This window comes from Cervus canadensis, chromosome 30 (assembly GCF_019320065.1).
Source record: "Cervus canadensis isolate Bull #8, Minnesota chromosome 30, ASM1932006v1, whole genome shotgun sequence".
NCBI lineage: Eukaryota > Metazoa > Chordata > Mammalia > Artiodactyla > Cervidae > Cervus > Cervus canadensis.
The window spans coordinates 8,753,678-8,775,743 of record NC_057415.1 but is presented as its reverse complement, the minus strand read 5'-3'; the positions used below and the strand labels follow the sequence as shown (position 1 = coordinate 8,775,743).

The 22,066-nt window shown below is 54.8% G+C and overlaps 1 protein-coding gene across 3 annotated transcripts; it reads left to right on the top strand.

Moving 5' to 3' along the window:
- Nucleotides 1-2,270: 2,270 nt before the first annotated feature.
- Nucleotides 2,271-20,685, top strand: AQP7 (aquaporin 7). 3 transcript variants are annotated; one of them, XM_043453667.1, is made up of 8 exons: nt 2,271-2,548; nt 3,793-3,841; nt 8,703-8,817; nt 16,787-16,910; nt 17,290-17,427; nt 17,644-17,762; nt 17,970-18,187; nt 18,559-20,685. In XM_043453667.1, the coding sequence occupies exons 2-8, from the start codon at nt 3,816-3,818 to the stop codon at nt 18,806-18,808; spliced, it is 990 nt and encodes a 329-aa protein (XP_043309602.1). In that variant the 5' UTR covers nt 2,271-2,548; nt 3,793-3,815; the 3' UTR covers nt 18,809-20,685. The 3 variants fall into 3 exon arrangements, with proteins under 3 accessions (XP_043309602.1, XP_043309603.1, XP_043309604.1); XM_043453668.1 differs by having other exon boundaries at nt 2,310-2,564; XM_043453669.1 differs by lacking the exons at nt 2,271-2,548; nt 3,793-3,841; nt 8,703-8,817 and adding an exon at nt 9,481-9,502.
- The last annotated feature ends 1,381 nt before the right edge of the window (nt 20,686-22,066 follow it).

The window sequence follows — 22,066 nt, the reverse complement described above, 5'->3', positions numbered from 1 at the left end:
CCTTAGAGGACTCAGTGTCCATGTTATGTCTTCTGGAAGATTCTTGGCCACCTCCAGGCTGGCTTAGTGGTTCCTGTATTCCCTCCACTTTATCATGGTGTATCCTAAGTCACTTGCCATTTATCTATCTCAGTGTACAGCCCAGTAAATGAGCCCAGGGCTTGATCCCTGACTCCAGCATGGATCCCGGTCTCCCTTCCTCACCAGTCCTACCCCAGCCACCCCAACTCTGCCCATGTTCTGATCTCACCAAGACCCCAGAGTGCCACTTTTGACTGTTACCTCACCCTGGCCTCAATAGCACACACAGGAATAAAGGCAGGTGTCAGACTTCCCTGGTGGTACAGTGGATAGGAATATGCCTGCTCATACAGGGGACAAGGGTTTGATCCCTGGCCAGGGAAGATCCGACTGAAGCTCATGCGCCCAGAGCCTGTGCTTCGCAGCAAGAGAAGCCACCACATGAGAAGCCTGCGCACAGCAACGAAGACTAGTCCTGCTCACTGCAACTAGAGAAAGCCTGCTCTCAGCAACGAAGACCCAGTGCAACCAAAAAATGAAATAAATAAAAAACTCTATTAAGGCAGATGTCCGCCACTACCAGGGGTGCATCTCTACCTCCCTGGAGGAAGGATTCAAGTCTGCAGAGGCGGTGAGGGGCAGAGCCTCAGTCACAGGGTTGCTGTGGTAGAATTCATTCCTTAACGATGGTCTCTGACTGGGCAGCCGACCTCGGCCTCTCCTTACAGAGTGAGTGACCTGCTGGTCTAGGAGGGGTGGTGTGTGGGCAAGTACATGCTAAGGCGACTCAGTCATGTTTGACTCTGTGACCGCATGGACTGTAGACTGTCAGGCTCTTCTGTCCATGGGATTCTCTAGGCAAGAATACTTGAGTGAGTAGCCATGCCCTCCTCCAGGGGATCTTGCCTACCCAGGGATCGAACCTGCATTTTCTGCATTTCCTGCATTGCAGGCAGATTCTTAACCCACTGAAAGAAAGTGGCAGAAGCGGGGTGGGGTTTGAGGGGAGGGGCCGGGGAATGTGGGGAAGCTGTGGCTTGGCTGGGCAAGGCAAGTTCCAGACCAGATCCGTTCTATTGGCACCCTCTAGAGGACAGTTCTATCACCTGAGTTGGCTTTGCAACCGAACCCTACACCCCCTCTCCACAATAAGGGGCTGTCAGCCTCAGAACCTTCTGGACCCGCTGCCCACCCTCCACGACTCCACCTGGCAGGTCTCCTTACAGTCTGCAGACCAGCAACCCCTTCCTTGTTTCTCAGCACCAAGTCACCTGCTCAGATCCCAGGCTGCCTGTCTTTGGAGGCTCACCCATGCCCCAGTTCCAGTACTCTTGCCTGGAAAATCCCACGGACGGAGGAGCCTGGTAGGCTGCAGTCCATGGGGTCGTGAAGAGTCGGACACGACTGAGCGACTTCACTTTCACGTTTCACTTTCATGCATTGGAGAAGGAAATGGCAGCCCACTCCAGTGTTCTTGCCTGGAGAATCCCAGGGACGGGGGAGTCTGGTGGGCTGCCGTCTATGGGGTCGCACAGAGTCAGACATGACTGAAGCAACTTAGCAGCATGTCCTGGCTCCAGAGGTCCTCTCATAGATGGTGGCTGGTCCCCTGGCTGGCTCCTGACCCACCTTGGCCACCCACCCGCAGGCATGCTCTCTGGTTCAGCCTGGCTCCTTCCCAGAGGCCTTGCTTACTGTTCCCATGGGAGGTGTTTTCCTGAGGGCTGGGCCTAGCTTTCCCCTTTCGCCACTAAAATAAAATGGGGGCTCCCAGAGGACGAGGCCCAGGTTTTTTCTCCTCCCTACCAGACTAAGAACCTCCAGAGGACGAGGCTAGCTTCTACCTCCCCTCTTGGACTGAGGTTTTCCTGCAAATATGGCTTTTGTCTCTTCCCCTCAAAGTCCAGGGCTTGAGTCATCCCCTTTTGGATGGAGGCTTCCTTAGGACTGACTCAGGGTCTTCTTCCCAGCCCTTCCACCTGGCTGTTGATCTTCAGAATCTTCCACCTCGAATCCCCATTCTGTGCAGTTCTCCCCACAGAGGGGGATTCAGGGGTCTCCGGAGTCTCCCCCATCTCTGGGACCCGGGGGTGGGGGGGACTTCCTCTGGCTCTGTGCTGGACACTTGGCTTGGTGCACAGGCCCTTCCTCTGAGACCAAGAGGCCCAGAGCGCCCACCGGGAGCTCCGCCTCTGACCTCACAAGGGCTGTCTCAGAACCCCGTCTCCACGGCACTGTTGGCAGGAGAAGGGGTGCTATTTTGGGCAGTGTGTCTGCACTTGGCTCGAGTGACAAGGGCCAGAGCCCTGCTCCACTGACCTCTTCCCTGGAGGAGCAGAGCAGAGCAGCACTCAGGTCACCCTGAGGAGGGCTGAGAGGCGGGCTCTGGCCGGGGACACAGGGACCGCAGAGCCCTACCAGGGGCTGCAGCCAGAGCCCGAGACGGTCATGGAGGAAGCTGTCGAGGGGCTGCTGTGACTGAGCGGCCTCAAGGCAGGCAACTGGGAGCATAAGGCCCTTCAGCAGAGTGAGTTGGGTCCCAGGTAGGGCCAGGACAGGGGGCCTCCCCTCAGACTCAGGCTTCGGGGATGCCATTCCTGGGGACCACATGGGCATGGGGCGGCCCTGGAAGTGGCTGGGGAAGGGACCCAGCTGGGAGTTGAAGGCCTGGATATCTTCTGGTTTAGTCCTGAGTTGCTGCCTCATACAGGCACGTCACACTTTCTTTCTTGGCTTCCTTACCTGTAAATTGACTGTTGGCAGGACCAGTGGCAGAGCAGAGATTGGGAAGATGCATGGGGCTAGGCTGCCAGGAGGGCCTGGGATGGGAAACGAATAGAGACTGGCGACAGGGACCAGAGCAGGAGGAATGTGGATCAGAGTAGGGGGTGGATTCCTGGCTTTGCTGGGGTAGTTTCTCCCTCTGGAGCCCCTCCTGGGCCAGGGCTGAGGGTGTCTGCAGTCGGGGCGAGGTGCGGGAGCTTACATGGCAGTTGGAAGAAGGGGGGCAGAATAGGGAGCATGCAAGATGGGGAGGTCCAGGTTCACCTTCGTGCTGTAATTTTCAAGGAAAATGGGAATAAAAGGGGTGCGGGTCTTCAGGAAAGGTGAGAGGGTAAACGTTGTTCTGAGGTGGGGATATGGACTAAGTGAATCTTCAGGACCTCATCCTATGTGGGGTGTATGTGTGTGCGTGCACGTGTGTGTGTGTGTGTGTGCCCATGTGTGTGTGTGTGCCCATGTGTGTGTGTGTGTGTGTGCGCCCATGTGTGTGTGTGTGCCCATGTGTGTGTGTGTGCCTATGTGTGTGTGTGTGTGTGGGCCCATGTGTGTGTGTACAAGAAGGAGGCAGATGAGGCCCTGGAAAGTCAGAGTTTAAGTCAGCAACAGGAGGGCTTGAGGTTAGACTGAAGGCAGTAATACCCGCCTGTGTGAGGGTGGAAATGCTTCAGGGAGCCTGTGGGCATCTCCATTGTCCAGAGCTAGGCTGCAGGCTTGGGAAGGAAGGTCAGGAGGACCTCGGCAGGGCCCTGGCCTGGGGTGCCATGGGTCCTGAGGCCAGCAGGGGTTGGGGTGGGGCTCCAGGGCCTCTCCCTATTGGCGGAAGCACACACACCCCTCTTCCCTCCCTGCCAGCTTGGCTGGGTTGAGGTGTTGGCACTGGCAGGAGCTGTCCCTGTGGCTTTTCCCCTGGGGAGACTGAGGTCTGATGGGAATGAGGGGCCAAGTTCTGTGGCCCCCAGCCCCAGTGACCTCTCTTTGGCTTCACAGCATCTGAAAATCTCAAAGACAATATGACTCAGTCAGACAGGAAGAGGCGGTAAGCACCCCCATGTTCCCCTACCTCAGCCCTCCTATCCGGCACCCAACGCACCCCCAGGGCCCTCCTGACCCATCCTAGCTCCTCTCTCACGGCAGTTGATGCACCAAGACTCCCCCCTTCCCACCCCGCTCCAGCCACGGGGCCTGGGAGAAGAGCCTCTCCCATCTGCACCTCCCTCCTTGGCCTACGTGGAGCCAAGCATGGGCTGGGCCCTGGGGTGAGGGGAGGCTCTGAAAGACCCAAATGAGGGTCAAGGGGTTGGGCAGGGGGTTCCAGCTGCCCCTACGCAGGTTCTGCTCAACTGAACTGAACTCACTAACTTCTCACCTGCTCAGGCTCAGGTCTCTTTGAGGCGAAATGAAACCCAAAGTCCTTGGAATGGCTAAGGCCCTGCCTATTCAGTGCTTGTTACTCTCTGACCTTCCCCCATCCTACCCACCCACTCTCCCCTCCTTTTCTTCCTTCCAAATGTGCTCAGAGTCCTTCAGTGACCATCCGCTCTGCCTGAAACATTCTACCCACAGTTTCCCACGTGGCTTGCTCCCTCACCTCCTTCCTGTCTTTGCTCAAATGCCTCTTTCTCAATGAGGGGACCTGAATGCCCTGTTCCAATTCCTTCCCTCTCCCTTTTTCCTGCTGTAGCTCCCGGTAGGTAGGTAGGACAGTAGGTAGGACATATCAATACCACGCAAATATACGTACTACTTGCTTCCTTTCCTTGCTGCCGGCCAGCTCCACACGAGCATGGGTGTTGGTCTTCTTGTGTGCTCTAGGATAGACAGAACGCATGGGTCGCCTCTGTGCTGATGATGTCACTGTGCCCACTCAAGACTCTCTCAGGGCTTTGGACCCTGTTTGCAAAGACCCTCTGTTGGCCCAGACAGCTTAGCCCCAGTTGAGGACAGACTTCTTCCCACCACCCCGCTGCCTCCTGTGGTCTCAGCTCAGTCAAGGATCCCCGTCTCCCCCAGCGCTCCAGCCAGAAGTCACGGCCTTGTCCTTACACGTCTGTCCCCCATGCCTCACATCTAACCACCAGTCTCCTAAAAGGTATAAGAGGTGCTCACTTCCACCTCCCTACACTCACAGCCACCACCTGCCCATTCTCCCAAAGTCTCTGCTGACCTGCCCTCCTCCCATCCCCGGGGGCTGCTTGCTCTGAGGGAGTTACCCATCTCCTTATGGAAGAACCCATCCAAGGGCAGGGTTTACTTGTACCCCTCATGCCTAACTCCTAAGTAGATGCTCAACAAACGTTTGTTAAATGGATGGATACGGGTTAGCAGCTTGAATGGTTGGCTTGCGGTTAGCTGAGCAGTTTGCAGCTGGTTGGTTGCTTAGATAATTAAATGAGTTGGCTAATATGAGAGCCAGTTAGTTGGTTAAGTTGCTAGGTTGATTAGTCGAAGGGTTGGTTGCTAGGTGGTCAGATATTTAGTTCCTTAATTAGCAAGGAACTAGGTAATTGGGGCTGCCCAGAGTGATCAAGAACCCGCCTGCCAGTGCAGGAGACATAAGAGATGCAGGTTCAATCCCTGGGTCGGGAAGATCCTCTGGAGGAGGGCATGGCAACCCACTCCAAGTATTCTTGCTTGGAGAATCCCCATGGACAGAGGAGTCTGGTGGTCTACAGTCCATAGGATCCCAAGAGTTGGACACAACTGAAGCAACCGAGCGTGCATGCATTTAGGTAGTTACCTGGTTGATGGTTGGTTTCTTGGTTTGTAGGCTAAGTTTTCTTCAACTCCCCTACTGTGAGCTCTCTCATTTTTGCCCCTGGATGAAATGACCATCTCTGATTGAGTGACCTCCAAATGGGTATCTCTAAACCAGACCACGTTACCAGCAGGCTCCTTCCTGGTCACCTCCACTTAGCTGTCTAGTGGGCTCCTCACATTGCTTCAGCACACCCAGAGGTGACTCCTCATCCTCTGCCTAGACCTGCCGCTTCTCTCATGCGCCTCACACACCATTGTGCTGCTCCAGCCAGAGCCGGGGCATCCCGGACTCTCCCCTTTCCATCCTCCTCTCTAATGAGACACAAATCTGTTCGTAGGACTGCCTTCCTCTGGCCACCTCCATGCACCTTCTTGGCTCTGGCTGCCATTATCATTCAGCCTGTCTGATAGCTCACACGTCCTCCATTCCTGCTCCCTCATTCCTGCCTCCAAGCAGGAGGCAGTGCTCCTGCCTAACTCCTCCACCCCAAGACCCTCTGGGGTCAGACTCCCTGGCGTGGGCCATGCGGCCATCTGCCCTCTCTGCCCCTCTCATGCCGCTTCGCCTCCTCTCTCTGCAGCCCGTCTTTGCAGAATTCCTCTACACTTCACACATTGTCATCGCTGCAAGCCTTTGTCCAGACCATGCCAGAGCCCAGTACCTTCCCCCACCTCCCTGATGCTCCTTCATCTGACCAGCCTTCTATTCTCGACCTAAATCTCCCTTCCTCTGGGAGAGCCTCCTACTCCCGCTGCTGGGTCATTTGCTTCCTCCCTGCCACCCCATAGCGTCCAGCGTTCACTTGTGGCAACACTCCTTGTTGTTGTTCAGCTGCTAAGTCGTGTCCAGCTCTTTGTGACCGCATGGACTGTAGCCCGCCAGGCTCCTCTGTCCTCCTTGTGTTGCAACACTCCTTACACTGTAAGTAATTGCTTAGTAAATTGTTCATCTTTCTAAGAGCAGGTATCATGCCAATGTTCTTTACTACAGTCCCCAAACACATTGGAGAAGGAAATGGCAGCGCAGTCCCATGTTCCTGCCTGGAAAATCCCATGGATAGAAGAGTCTGTGGGGCTGGAGGGTTGGACAAGAGTGAGAGACTGAGCGTGCATGCGCTGAACACACTCTAGGCAGCCAGTGCATCTTGGTTCATTGGTTTGTTGGTGGTTGTCACTTACTGAGTCCTGCTTGCTGTGTGGTGAGAAGGAAGAGGCCAGGGTCCCAGGGCTCCCTTAGTATCATTGACTTCCTACTTTGTTTGCCTCTCCTCTGCCTCTGTGTTACCTTCTGGGACTGTTCTTCTATTTTTTTTTTAAATAACATTTGTTTACTTTTTCACTTTTGGTTGTGCTGGGTCTTCGTGGCTGCACAGGCTCTTCTCTAGTTGCAGCAAGCGGGGGGCTCCTCTCTAGTTGAGGTCTGTGGGCTTCTCCTGGTGCTGGCTTCTCTTGCTGCAAAGCACGGGCTCTATGATACGAAGCCTTCAGTAGTTGCGGCTCCCAGGCTCTAGAGCTGTGACACATGGGCTTAGTTGCTCAGCGGCATGTGGGATCTTCCCGGACCAGGGATCGAACCCGTGTCTCCTGCATTGGCAGGTGGATTCTTTACCACTGAGCCACCAGGGAAGCCCCCAGGACTGTTCTTGAATTCCTGCGGCCTCAGGCTCTTCCTCAGCGCCAAGGAGGCCAGTCACAGGGGCACGGGGACACCTATGGGATGCTGCATGGCAGCGGCAGCTGGGTGGGCGCGCATGGACTGACTATTCAGGCAACGCTACATCCCCCTCCGTATGCTCAGTCCTGGGTTTGTTCCCCTGAAGTAAGGACAGAACAGGGACTAGGGTGGGTGAGAAATGAACTTGGGTTCTCAGCCAGAAACGTAGATTGTGCTTTATCCACGCCTGGCTTACATTTCTCACTCTCAGGGCTCACTCTTGGCTGCTGTGAGGCTGGGGAAAGTCAGGAAGCTGGGGCTGGGGTGGGGGTGCTGTGGCGGTCCCCAGCAGGGTGAGGAAGTCAAGGGACAGGTAGCATGGGAGAGGAGAGGGTCACCGGTCTGAACAAGCACTAAGGCTGCAAGCAGGTATCTCTTCCTCCTCCTCCAGAGCCTCCAGGCTGTCTCCTTCCCCAGACTCAAGTCTTATCCCCTCAGCCCCAACAGAAGATAGAGCCCCTAACTCACTCTTTCATTTGTCCATCCAATCATCCATTTACCGAACAAATGTTTATCAACGTTCTACCATGTGTCAGGCACTGTGGGGAGTGCTGGGTATCCAGGGGAGAGCAACAGGCCTGCTGCGGCTCATGGGGTCGCAAAGTGTCGGACGTGACTGAGCAACTGAACTGAACTGAACTGAGCAGGCGAAGTCTCAGTTTTCATTCATTGGCGTGTACTCTGCACATCTACTACGTGCCCGGCACTCTGCTGGACACGGAGAATACACTTGGGAGTAAGACACAGCCCATCTTTTCCTCCCTCCTTCCCTTTCATTGGTTCATTCATTCACTCACTCATCCACTCACAAGCGTCTGTTCATGCCGACCTTGCCGCAGAGCCTCGTGTACTTAGCCGTCCCTGTCTCTGACGGAACCTGCTGTGTACTTCGGGCCTCGGTGCTGTTGACAGAGCCTGGGATCCAACTCTGCCACACCCCGTGCCGTTTGCAGAGCCTCGCAGTTGCCAGATCTTGCTTGATGCCTTACCTGTGTCCCCAGAGCTCTGGCCCCAGCAAACAGGCAGACGGACAGGCAGACAGGCAGGCAGGTAGACAGACAGCTGAGCTCTACTCTCCCGCCGGCTCTCTCCCACCTGCTTCTCCCCCAAGGCTCTTTGGCGCCACAGACAGCACTTACAGGCCCCCCATCTGCCCCCTCTGCACCCTCACCTCATGGGTGCACCTTCCCAATGGTCCAATGGTCCAGTCTCTGGCAGGAGGAAGAGGGGCATGACCTGGCTGTCCAACCCCAGTCCCTCCTCACGTCCCTGGGCTCTCATGTGCCTCTGACCCCCGAGGTACCAGCTGCCCTGGGCAAGAGCAGGCGTGTGTGGAGAGGCCACTGAGTTACCCATTAACTCAGCCATGACAATAAGTGCACCTGATCTCATTTCTGCCCATGGGCTCCTCCGGCTGCTGCTTCAGGTCCACCCGCGTGTCCAAGATGTTCTCGAAACCTACAGCAAAGGTGCAAGTCATATGGCAGAGCAAGTTAGTTCGAGAGTTCCTGGCGGAGTTCATCAGCACGTTTGTCATGATGGTGAGTGGGCGGGGGGGTGCAGGGTGAGCAGACTCTGAGGAAGGGATCTCAGGGAAGTGGGGCCTCAGAAAGGTGGGGCTCTGTAAGGGCAACCCATGGCCCGCTCCCCACGTCTGGGCCCTGGGTCACACTGTCCCTTCCCCAGCCTCTGAGGGAGAAGTATAGGAAAACAAGGGCTTGTCTTTCTCACCAAGTCTTTTTGGGAGAGAAGGGGCTCCCAATATGTGGGGCGAAATGAAATCTTGAGTTACAGGTGGCGGGGGCGCGCATTGTGGGCATGACTGGGAGTGAGGAGAAGGGAAATAGTAAAGAGATTGGAGAGGATGTGGAGGCTCTGAGAATTAATCCTGAGGGTGATGGGGAGACACTGAAGGCTTTCCAGGAGGGGAGTGATATGGCCAGATGTGGGTTTTAGGAAGAAATTCTGGGCTCCGTGTGGAGCCTAAGCAGAGTGGGCAATGCTGGCGAGAGGGGAGCCCAAGAAGAAGCTGTTGGGATGGCCTAGGACAGAGAGAGAGGTCCAGGGATCAGTCCAGGGTCAGCCTGGTCCAGGGGTGGAGAAGAAAGCACACATCCGGGGGAGTTAGAGAAGACGGACAGACGGACAAAGGAGACGGCGAGCAACAGGTGTGGGGTAAATGCTGAGGGGGCCATTTCAGCCTGAGGCCGGCTTTCCTGAGATCAGGTGAGCTGCTGAGGGTGGGGGGAATCTCAGGGGTGGGGGTGGCTGGGTATAGAGGCCTGGAACTCTGCAATGTGGTCTGGGCTGACGTAAACAGTTAGACTTCATCAGAACATGAATAGTGGTTATAAAATGTGTACGATGAGAACGTATGGAAAGAAAAAGGAACTGAGTTGAGGACAGAACCTGAAGAATGAAGAGGCGCACACAGAAGGGAATGGGTGCCCAGCGGGGTGGGAGGAGAAGGTGGGGGGAGGCCAGGTCACAGAAGAAGGGGGAGCAGTCAGCAGTGAGGGGGGCTGTGGACAGCCCAGAGTAGTGAGAGCCGACAGCTTCCTGTAGGGTATGGCAACCTGGGAGGTCCTGGGGGACCTGGGGAGGGCTCTCTAAGGGGACCACAGCGGAGAATCCAGATGCAAGTGGGATGTGGGGTTTCTTGGGCACCCCCTGTCCTGTCTCAGCCCAGCCACTCACCCATCCAGCCTCTGCCTGAAGCTGTGGCCACTCTTGTTTGTCCCTTATGAAGACCCAGGTCTGTGACAAGGAGGGTTAGCCTCTGGGGAGGGGAACAATGGCTTCAGGAGCACAACAGAGGTGGCGGTGGGGGGAGGTGAGAGGATGAGTGTGTGTGTAAATGTGAGTGTCTGTGCACTGAGTCACAGTGTCGGAGAGACGGGGGACTCACGTTGCCCAGGGGACTCTGGACACCTGGGTTCTTATCCTGATCATTCTGCCACTGAGTCATCAGCTGGCCTTGGGCAGGTCTCTCTGTGTTCAGAGCTTGTCTTCTTAGACATTATTGTTGTTGTTTGGTCAGACCCATGGACTGCAGCACACCAGGTTTCCCTGGCCTTCACCATCTCCCAGAGTTTGCTCAAACCCATGTCCATTGCATCAGTGATGCCATCCAACCATCTCATCCTCTGTCGCCCCTTTCTCCTCCTTCCACACGCTCATTCCCAGCATTAGGGTTGCTTCCAGTGAGTCAGCTCTTCTCATCAGGGGGCCAAAATACTGGAGTTTCAGCTTCAGCATCAGTCCTTCCCATGAACATTCAGGGTTGATTTCCTTTAGGATCGACTGGCTTGATGTCCGATCTGGCCCCAGACTTTATTAACAGTGTGAAACTGGGCCTCCATGGGCTTTGGAGCTGGGTCTGAATGCTGGCTCTGCTGTCTTCTAGCTGTATGATCTTACATAAATATCTTAACTGTTCAGAACTTGAGCTTTCTCACTGGTGAGTGCGACGCTAATATTGAGCTGGCTGACTTGTGTGAAGAAGGTTTGGAGCCGGACACTCAGCAAGCATGTGGCTCACATGCGTTGGCTGATTCTCAAGCTGACAAACTCTCTCAGCTGCCCTCCCCTCCCTGCCTCTCGCCGTCTCCCTCTCCTCCATTACCTGCCCTCCTGAGCCGTGAAGACAGCATCTGGACCCCCTCTTCCTTAATCCAGGGCAAAGTAATTAATTGCTGACAAGACATTCCAGCCCCATGAGGGTTGTTAGACCTTGGCACTGTGGAGGTGGGAGGGTGCCTCCTGGGAGAGCTCCTAGGGACAGCAGGCCCCACCCACATGCATTCCTGCCTGCCCACTGCCCATGTTGGCGGTTCTCCTCCCTTTATTGAGGTTGTTATTGAGCACCTACTGCATATCAGGCATTATAATGCTAGGCCCTCCTGTGCAGCTTCTTCCCAAATCCTCATAACAGCCCTATAAGGGCGAGGCTATTATTATCCCCATTTCACAGATGGAGAAACCGAGGCTTTGTGAGACAAAGTCACTTGTCCAAGGTCACATTTTAAGTTAAGATTAAATCCAGTCTAGCCTAATATCCTGGCCTTGACCCTTGATCTCCACACTCTGTTCCTTACCTTAGCTGGATTTCTAACTCTCTCCCAGCCGAGGGAAGGCCCTCAGGTCCAGGCTTTGGAAAGTTTAAGACCCCTCTCCAGGTCTTGGTTTTCCCTGGGAGCAGAAACATTTGCTACTCAGTTGCCATGAGGACTGAAGGGAAGTAAAGTGTAAAAGAACTTTGTGAGATTTAAGCTCACAGGGGACATTGTGTTGTTGTTATTTTTAGGTGTCAGGCCTGTGCCAAGAAGTGGGGGCTTTCTCAGGTGATAGGAAGCTCAATGAGTCATCAGCATGAAGGTTTCGCCAGAAAAGCTCGAGTGACCTTGGGCCCCATTTATTGCAGCAACACGAAGGAAGCAGACTGTTCCACTCCGTTCCACTCTTTAGCCTCCAGGGGTGTTGTCCTCCAGGCTGGGCCTGTGGCTATTGGAGGCACCTGGACAGGCTGGGCCACATTCACTGGCCAGGGAGGGGAGGGGCTGGGTCATCAGTGCTCTGGAAACCCAGCTGGGGTTGTGAGCGATAGGGCAGGGCCTGCAAAACTCAACGTTGTCGGGGCCTGAGAGAGTCACCGAGGCGGGTGGGGACTGGCTAACGGCGGAGTGCTGACCCGCGTGAGGACGTGGCTGCCGCCACTCTGGCTGGCTGTCGCCACATCACCTGGAAACCAGGCTGCTTTGACAGAGATTCTGATTTTGCAGGAGAAGCTGAACCTTCTCTGCATCAAAACCAAGTTAATCAAACAAAACGTGTGCTGAACAGACGAGGTCCAGGGACTGCCGGTCGGGCAACCTTGACACACATGGGGTTTATTCACTCATTCATTGTTTTTAGTAAACGGTTTTGAGCTCCTACTTGGAAATGGGGACCTTGCTCTTCAAACCCTCCATGCCTGCTCCAGTCCCGGCATCTCTACCCCGAATCTGTCAGCCTGGCCTGGCCTCGCTCCCCACCGCCATGCCCCCTCTGCCCCTGTCCTATCCTCCTCACCCCACCCTTGGCCCTAAGCCGGCCTGTGTCTGGGCTCCCCTGCACCTGTCCTGGGGCCCCTGCGGGACCCAGCAGGCCCTGCTCAGCGGCCTCTCCCCTCCCCTATCCAGGCTAGTGCACTGGTTCTCAGACTGTCCCGAATCTAATGTGCTCACCGGCCACTTTACATCAGCAAATGGCTTGGTCTCCAGGCTGACAGAAACGGCCAGGTGTGCCACCTCCGTCCCAGGTGTGTCTGGCTCCTCACCCATCAGACCTCCCCTCCCCCAGGCAGGAGCCTCCACTCCTATTCATCCCCCCACCCCAGGCTCCTCAGGCACTTGGCTTCTTCTTTTCTCTCTTCTGTATCTCCAGCCCCTCCCTCTCTCGACCTTAGCACACTCAAGACTCCCTCCCTAAAACAGCAGAACAGAGGACACTCCTCCCTTCTCTCTGCGAGGCCCTTCATTTATCACACTTGGTCCCCCTCCCTTCTCAGGCAAGTTCTCAACGAGATGTCTCCACTGGTCCTTTCAACTCTTCCTCACCACCTCCTCCCCTCCTGCTCTCTGGACCTGACTTCTGACCCCACGCCCTGATGAGACAGTGTTCCCCACCTACTCAAGAACCCAGGGTTGTCACATCCAATGGGATGCTTTCCAGGCCTTCTCACGCTTGACCCAGAGACAGCACGTGATCATGTGGGCCATACCCTCCTTGGGAAATTCTGCTTCTCTCTGGGGTACAGGGCACATTCTCTCTTTGTTCTTCCATTTCTTTATTTTTTTTTTTAATTTGTTAATTTTTGTTTTGCTGGGTCTTTGTTGCTGTGTGTGGGCTTTCTCTAGCTGTGAACAGGCTTCTCATTGAGGAGACTTCTCTTGTTGCACATTCTGGGCTCTAGGCGCTTGGACTTCAGTAACTGCAGCAAATGGGCTCAGTAGCTATGGGGCACGGGCTTAGTTGCCCCAAGGCATGTGGAATCTTCCTGGACCAGGGATCAAGCCCCTGTCCCCTGCATTGGCAGGTGGATTCCTATCCACTGTGCCACCAGGGAAGTCTTGTTCTTCCATTTCAACGGCAGCTCTGGCTGGGGTTTCTAATGCCCACCCCGAGGGCTGACGTTCAGCCCTTGTTTCACCCTCTCCCAGGGGTCTTCATACCCTCCCTCATGGCTTCAACTCACGTCCACAATACTTCAGGTAGTTCTTTTTTCACAAACTCCAGAACTCTTCAAGGGAAATACAATATGAGCCACATATGTAATGTAAAATTTTTCTAGTAGCCACATTAAAAAGGTAAAAAGTGACAGGTGAAATTAGTTTTAATAGTTACTGTATTTAACCCAAATGTTCATAATGGTACCAATTCAACATGTAATCAATATACAGTTATTTAAGATTTACATTTTCTTTTTCCTCCTAAGCCTTTGAAATCTGCTGTGTACCTTACACTTATAGATCTCAGTTCAAGTACATAATAGCCAAGTGTGGCTCATAGCCATCATATTGGATGATAGATCTAGACTCTGATTTCCAGCGGTCTGGACATCTAGAGGTCTCTCAAAGACAACACATCCAAAACATGGAGTATTCAGAGGAGATGCCATCTGAATGTGGCCTTAAAGTAGAGTATCAGCTTTTCAGGATCTAGGATCAGGTATTCCAGAGGGAGGGTGTGACCTATGCAAAACACCGAGGCATGGGAAAGCAGGCATGAAGGGAGCAGTCCAGTTGTTTCCTCCGAGACTGGCACAGGCAACTGCCTAGATTCGAAACTGGCTTACCGTGTGCGAGATGGGCACTTTGTCTTTTTTTGGTTTTATTTTGTTTCTAAGAGATTTATTCATTTATTTATTATTTTTGGCGCGCTGAATCCTCACTGCTTTGTCTTGTTGAGGCAAGCAATGTGTTCTCGTTGTGGAGCAGACTCTAGGGCACATGGGCTTTGGTAGTTGCTGTGTGTGGGCTCGGTAGCTGTCACACATGGGCTTAGTTGCTCTGCAGCACGTGGGATATTCCCAACCCAGGGACCGAACCCCTGTCCCCTGCATTGGCAGGTGGATTCCTAACCACTAGACCACCAGGGAGGCCCCAAGATGTATATTTGAGACAAGCCACTCAACTTCTGTAAACCTCTGGTTTCCCATCAGTCAAATGGGGAGAATAATAATGCCTAATGAGTAAACAGGTTTAAGGGTTAAAGGAGGTGAGAGGTAGAACTTGCTTACCAGTGCCTGGCACATAGTGAGTGCTCAATAAATAGTTATTATTCTTTTTTTCTTTATTTTTGGCCCACCATGTGACATGTGGGACCTTAGTTCTCTGACCAAGGATGGAACCCACACCCACTGCAATGGAAGTGTGGAGTCTTAACCACTGGACAGCCAAGAAAGCCCAAATGCTTATTATTTTTAATAGTAGTAATGTTATTTGACTTCCCAGCTGGCACAGTGGTAAAGAATCTGCCTGCCAATGCAAGAGGCACAAGAGATGCATATTCAATCCCTGGATAGGGAAGATCCCCTGGAGGAGGAAATGGCAACTTGCTCCAGTATTTTTGCCTGAAAAATTCCATGGACAGAGGAGCCTGGCAGGCTATGGTCCATGGGGTCGCAAAGAATCGGACATCACTGAGTGACTGAGCACACACATAATGCTATTATTGGTAACACTAGTGTTCAACATAGAGAATACTAGACCCGATATGAAACTGAGAGGCAGAAGGCATGAAAATCAAGGATCTTAGATGGTGACTTACTGAGTTTGGACTTTATCCTAGAAATGGAAGGGAGCCAGGAATGTTTGGACCAAAGGTAGACAGACATGTTCAGATTTTTGTGTTAGGTCACTCTGGCTGCAAGGAGACTGGGTAAGATCTGGGGAGAATATAACCAGAGTTGATAGTGTGTGATGGAGCACATACAAGTTTCTGGCTTGGCCAACTGGGATGGGGGAACATGGAATGAAGATCACATTTTCTGAGAGATGGTGAGCTTTAGAGCTGGAGGTGCCTGTGGAACACCCTGGAGACTTCTCGGAGGTATTTGGAAAAAGAGTTCTGGCTCCCAAGTGCAGATTTTGGGAATTAGTTCCCATCAGGCATATCTGAAGCTGGTAAGGAAACCCAGGGGTGACTGAGGTGAGTTATGAAAAAGGCCAGGGATAGAACACAGGGATCATCTGTATTTATGAGACAGGTGAAAGAAGAATGTGGGAAGGAACTGTGGAGAGGGAAAGGCTACAGAGAAAAGAGGGAAACCAGGAGAGAGACATGTTGGGGAAGCCAACGAGGAGGTCCTTCTGGAAGCAGAGCTGTGAGGAGAGTGAAAGTCAGCACAGTCAAGTGAGACGATGCCTGAAGGGACCACCGGGAAATCCAGAGGCTGGAGCCCTCGGACAAGGGAACTGGTGTCTGTGACGCGGGATGCAGAAGCCAGACTGGGAGGGGGACAGGGGAAGGGGCAAAGCACCTGAGATGGTTGAATGGCATCACCGACTCAATGGACGTGAGTATGAGTCAACTCCGGGAGATGGTGAAGGCCAGGGAGGCCTGGTGGCTGCAGTCGAAAGGGTTGCAAAGAGTTGGACACGACTTAGCAACTAGACTGAAGCTGAGCGGGTCCTTCCTGGAGCCTGACTGACATGGGAGGGGGCATCCAGGAGTCCACAGCTGGACAGGGAGGCCGGGATGAGCTGGAAGCTCTACTTTAAGGAAGGAGGAGACCCAAGTCTGTGGGAGCCAGTCAAGGGGAGAGTAGAAGATACAGGCAAGAGGGAGGAAGGCTTCTGCAGAAGAAGACAGAGGAGGGCACAGGAGCCAGAGCTGGAGGGGAAGGCAGTACAGACGCAGTGGGAGGAGGTGTTAGTGGCTAGGGGGAGGTTGAGTAAGGGCCTTCTTTTAGGTCTCTAACCTCCCTGAGAAGGGGCTCAGTGGGGAGACTCATCTGATGAGATCTGGTGGTTGGGGATGGGTGAGAAGTTCAGAGGTGATGCCTGAGGGCGGGGTTCCAGGGCTGATGCGTGTGGAGGTGGTGAGGGTTGGGGGTGGGTCCCGATAGAGCCCAGAAGGAAGTCTGCGGAGTCCCTGAAGAAATTTCCTTTGGACTACGCTGATGAGCGAGAAGCTCTGAGGGGTCCAATCCACACCAGCCCTGTCCTCCTGGAAGCCCTTCAGGTGGACTTGGAGTCTAGGCACTGGGCAAGGTCCGTGGGAGCCTGACTCTCCCTCCTCACCCGACTCCTTCTCTACCACGCGTCCAGCTCCCACTGGTCAGTTGTGACAGGCCTTGGCGGGGGCAACGGGACGAGGTCACGAGGAGGCATGTCTCTGGAGGAGGAGGGCACGGCAGAAGGGGGTACCCAAGGGCAATGCCAGGGAGACCTAGTGCGTGGAGGTGTGGAGCCCCAGCTGAGGCTGGGCTGCCTGGGTGGGCAGACCCTCAGAGGCCCTCTCCCACAGGTGTTTGGCCTCGGCTCCGTGGCCCACATGGTGCTAGGAGGTAAAATGGGGAGCTACCTCGGTGTCAATTTGGGCTTTGGCTTCGGAGTCACCATGGGAGTGTACATGGCGGGGAACATCTCTGGTGAGTAGACCGGGCCCCAACCGACAAGCCCGGCCAGGTGTCCCCCGTGGGCTCCTCCGGCCCCCTTCCAGCCAGCCCCTTCTCCAAGTCAGCTGGTGCCTTGCCCTCACGGGCCACCTTCCTCTGCCCAGACGCTTCACGAGCCCCCTTGACCCACCATTTTTACAAGCTGGGTTCTCTCAGGCAAGCGACTGAACTCTCCACCCATTGCTTTGCTTCATGGGGAGATGGAGACAGTGGTTTCTGCCTCGCAGGGTCCCTGTGAGGACTGAGCGAGCCCCCTTCACAGACGCTCGCCACTCTCATCGCTGTTGCTGTTGCTCTCGGTGTTACTGATTGCTGTTTGTTTCTTTGCCGACACCCTGGGCCGTCCCCGCAGGGGCCCACATGAACGCGGCCTTGACCTTCACCAGCTGTGCGCTAGGCCGCATGTCCTGGAGGAGGTTTCCCGTGTACGTTCTGGGTCAGTTCCTCGGCTCCTTCATGGCGGCGGCCACCATCTACGGCCTCTTCTACAGTGAGTGTCTTGCCCCGGGCGGCCCACCTCTGGCCTCGGCCTCCTCCCCTGAAATGTGGGCAGCTCCGAGCGCGTCCTCGCCTGTGAAAACGCTGGGATAGAAGAGTCTCGGAGGCGCTCCCTGCACTCCATGCTACCGCCTCTTTTCTGGGACAGCGGCGGGGTTCGGTCGGGGGCGGGGGGTGGCAGGTTCACGCTCAGTCTGTATTCCCACAGCCGCTATTATCGACTTCTCGGGGGGAAAGCTGACGGTGACTGGCCCCACAGCCACTGCTAACATTTTTGCCACCTACCTTCCTGACCACATGACATTGTGGAGGGGCTTCCTGGATGAGGTCAGTGGTCCAGGCGCGGGTGGCCCTCCTCGGGCCCTCCTCCACTCAAGAAGGGGCCAGCAGGCAGCCCCCTGTGGTGGAGCGGGCAAAAACCCTGGATGGGACAATACAGAGTCACGGCTCTGCCAGGGGTGGGGGCTGGGGGCGCTGCTGAGGCCCTTGGGCTTGGCCGGGGGCCCCAGGTGCTGCCACGGTGCCTCTCCCCAGGTGGTGGTGACTGGGATGCTTCAGCTGTGTCTCTTAGCCATCACAGAGAAGGGGAACAACCCAGCGCTAGCGGGGACGGAGGCCATTGTGATCGGCATCCTCGTTGTCATCATCGGAGTATCCCTGGGCATGAACTCGGGATATGCCATCAACCCATCCCGGGACCTGCCTCCCCGCTTCTTCACCTTCCTCGCTGGCTGGGGCTCACAGGTCTTCAGGTACTGCGTGGTCCAGCCCACTCCTGGGAGTTTCCTGTGGGTTCCCTGCATGCAGAGGGTGGAACAGCCCAGGAGCGTCCTGCAGATCCACCCCCTCCAGGCAGCGGCCGGGGAGGCAGGAATGGGTCCTGACCTTCCTTCAGACCCTGCTCCTGGACTGAACGTCAGCCCTGCCCCAGACCCGCTGCTGTCCCTGAATGGGGCTGAAGCTGATCAGTGCCCCAGGCTCAGGGCCGACTCCTGGGCTAGGATGGGGCTTCCTCCTCTACTCTCCAGCCCCCGCCACCCGTCCCCGCGTCGTGGCCTGAGGTAGACGCAGGTGCCATGCTGGGTGCTGGGCCCCTAAGCAGGCCTCTGCCTTCTGCCTGCAGCGCCAGGGACTGGTGGTGGGTGCCGGTGGTGGCACCGCCCCTGGGTGCCTACTGCGCGGCCATGATGTACGCGATCTTCATCGGTTTCAACAAACAACAGGAGCCCCAGGTCCTGGAGAATCCCAAGATGTCTGAAGACCGCAGAATATCTGTGTTGCCCAAGACTGTGTCTCACCAGTACGGAGTCTCTTCCCTCACGCCTGTCTCTGTGTACCCCGAAGACAGACCCTCAGTCTTGCACCACCCTTAAGTGACTCCATCTGCCTAGAGCCCCTCTAAGACTATTTGTGAGCCTACATCCACCCCAATAAAGAAAGCCTTGTCCCACAGTGGCAACCCCACTTCTTGGGGGCCTCCTGTGGTGGGGCTTACCTCCTGGATTCTCCCAGGAGCTCCCGGATTATGCTGTAGCCCAAGGCTGAGCACAGAGCTGAGTGGCCTCTGACTCCTGCCGGCCCTGGGAGCTGAGTGGCCCCCAGGGGAGCAAGTGGAAGGGCCGATCAGTGGCCTCAGTAAAGACAGGACCAAATTAGACGACCCTGGACACAGAAGGGTGGGCTGCCAGGCACAGGGCAGGGAGGGGATGGCATGGGGGAGGGATTCCACCTGGCAGGTGGGGGTCAGCCCTGGATGAACCGTGAGCTGCCCTGGGAGAAGACTCTGGACTCTCCTTCAGTCCTGGCCAGTCCTTGGACCAGGCAGGCCAAAGTCCCAGTGTGTGGATCAGAGTTTCTCAACATTTTCTCCCCTTATTCTCCCCTCCTTAGGAGCCTTCTAGGATTTTTTTCCCCTTAATCACATGATATTTTAATACCACAGATATACTGCATATCTGTTTGTGTACTGTACATATATCTTTGCTTTATACAAAAAAAGTAAGGTTTTTAAAAATCTCTCCCTTTCAAGGATCCAATTTTTTCACCCATGGGAGCATAATCACCCCACCCTTGAAAATGCCTGAAGCAGACAGAGAGGAGGTAAGAGACAGGCTCTGCCTTCTTCGTGGGGGCAGAGCTCTCCCACCGTGGAGAATCCCAGAGCTGGAAAGGAAGAAGCAGAGAGGAAAATCCTGTCAAAAGGCAGGGGACAGGAAATGGTCTCATGAGGTTCCGGGGAACAGGTCCACCGATCCCAGGCCAGGAGGATCATCCTGCTTCTGGGACTCAGAAGGCAGCATCACCCATGGCTTCTGTCCCTGCTTCTGCTTTTAGCTTTTCAGCAGCCACTGGGCACCTCCTGGGTACAGGCTCTGCAGGTGAGGTTGGGTCTCTGTCTTCAAGGAGCACAGCCCCTACTAGGGACAGGTGATCATAAGAAAAGAGCGGAGGGGTGAAGAAGGGGCTGCGTGCAGGGCTCAGAGGGGGCTCACAGCTCAGTCCTGAGCTGAGGCCACAGATGGCTTCCTAGAGGATGAGACAGAGCAAAGGTGGGGGGTGGTCCTTTCTGGGGCTGGATGCCCAATTTCAGGGTTTGAGGAGAGAGGGCGAGGGAGGTGGGTAGAGGACGCTGGTTTTCCTTCTGGAGCTGGGGACTTGGTGAGATGAGGTTTAGAAAGCCCACCTGAGTTGCAGTTTGCAGGATGCTGGAAAAGGGGGAGACTGGGGCCTGTAAGGAAGTGTGGGGCTGCTCCAGGAGGGGCGGCGGGGCAGCTCCCAGGTCAGCACTGAAGGGTGGAGAGAAGAGAAAGGATTCTCCTGTCACCAAGGAGGTAAAAACCTCAGGCTAGACTCAGACTGGAGGGAGGAGTGGGTGAGGACGGGCCAGGGGCCAGGGCTGTGCCTTCCAGTTTCTGGCTTGGGCCCGGGGTGTTGGAGGTGTCCCCACTGAACATGGAGAATGGGAAAGGCATTTGTTTGAGGAGGAAGATGATAATTTGTACTGGAGACACATCGACTTTGAGTTGCCCATGGGACTTGGGCAATAGGTGTGTAGTCCTGGGCAAGTTATTCTGCCGTGCTGGGCCTTGGTTTTCTCATTTGTAAAGTTGGTCTAATGCTATCAAAATACCTACCATTTGTGTTGATGTGAATAATAGATGAAACAAAACATGTACAGTGCTGAGGATGGTGCCTGGCATAGAGTCAGTGCTCAATAAATGATTATGCATTTCGTGTGGTCTAGAGCTCAGAAGAGTTGAAGTAGAGACTGGGGAAACGGGCTGTGTGGACAGAGCTGGGGCAGAAGAAGGGGGAAGGAAGGGCCAGCAGGCAGGGTCCTGGGGAGGCGGAATGGGCCTCTCAAGAGGTTTGGCTGACGAGGGGCACAAGGTCAGGGGACACTGGAAACACCCCAGATGTCCATCAACAGGGGACATACTTACATTGCAGTCCAGTCACATAGGGCAGAATAGAATATATCAGTGAAAAGTGAGGTACAAGAGCTACCTGTCATGACATGGAGAAAGTGTGCAGGCATAAACAGTGATGTCGTACATCATACCATTATAAACAAGCAAACAGCGATATATTCTTCGGGTGCACATATGCGATAAAACTCCCAGGTTCGATCCCTGGGTTGGGAAGATCCACCAGAGAAGGGAATGGCAATCCACTCCAGTGTTCTTGCCTGGAGATTCCCATGAACAGAAAACCCGGGTGGGCTACAGTCCACGGGATCTCAAAGAGTCAGACACAACTGAGTGAGTGAGCATGCACGCGTGTGATGAAACTACTTTTGAAAAAAGAAGAAAGGGACTTTCCTGGTGGGCCAACGGTTGAGAATCCACCTGCCAATGCAGAGAACATCGGTTCAGTCCCCGGTTCAAGAAGATTCCAGACAGATGCTGCGGGGCAACTAATCCCGTAGGCAGGCGCAGCTACTGAAGCCCGAGCGTCCTAGGGCCCAAGCTCCGCAACAAGAGAAGCCATCGCAAAGAGAAGCTCTAACACTGCAACTAGAGAGTAGTCCTGCTCGCCGCAACTATAGAAAACCTTCATGCAGCCACGAAGACCCAGCACAGCCAAAAATTTAAAAAAAAGATAGTAAACTCCATGAGAGAAGGGACCAACTTTTCACTAAAAAAAAAAGGCATACTTCCTTCATGGAGACAGAGACAGTGCTAAGATGGGGAGGAGCATGGGAGTAGGGTAAGCTAGTAGTGATTTTCCAGTTCTGGGGTCAGGGTAAATTTGGGGGTTCATTATGTGATTGTGCTTATACAACTGTGATACATATTCATTCAAAAGTACCATTTATTTTAAAAGATGAAAAAGAAATGGGAATAGCATGAGAACAGGTGATGGGAAGAGTGCCAGGTATGGCGCTCAGTGAGATTAGCGGGCTGGGGGCGCAGGGTGGAGGAGAGACGTGAGTGAGTCTGACATCCCACGTGGGGGGAACCGAGCCAGGGACTGGGCCTGGGAGCGTCTAGGGAGGGGCCCACAGCCGGAAGTGCCAGTCAGCTCCTCCCTCTGTGACCCTGTACCCGTCTGTTCCCCTCTCAGCCTCGGCGACCCCGTGAACACAAGGAGGGTGGCCACTTTCTTCCCTGGTGCTCCTTCCAGAGCAG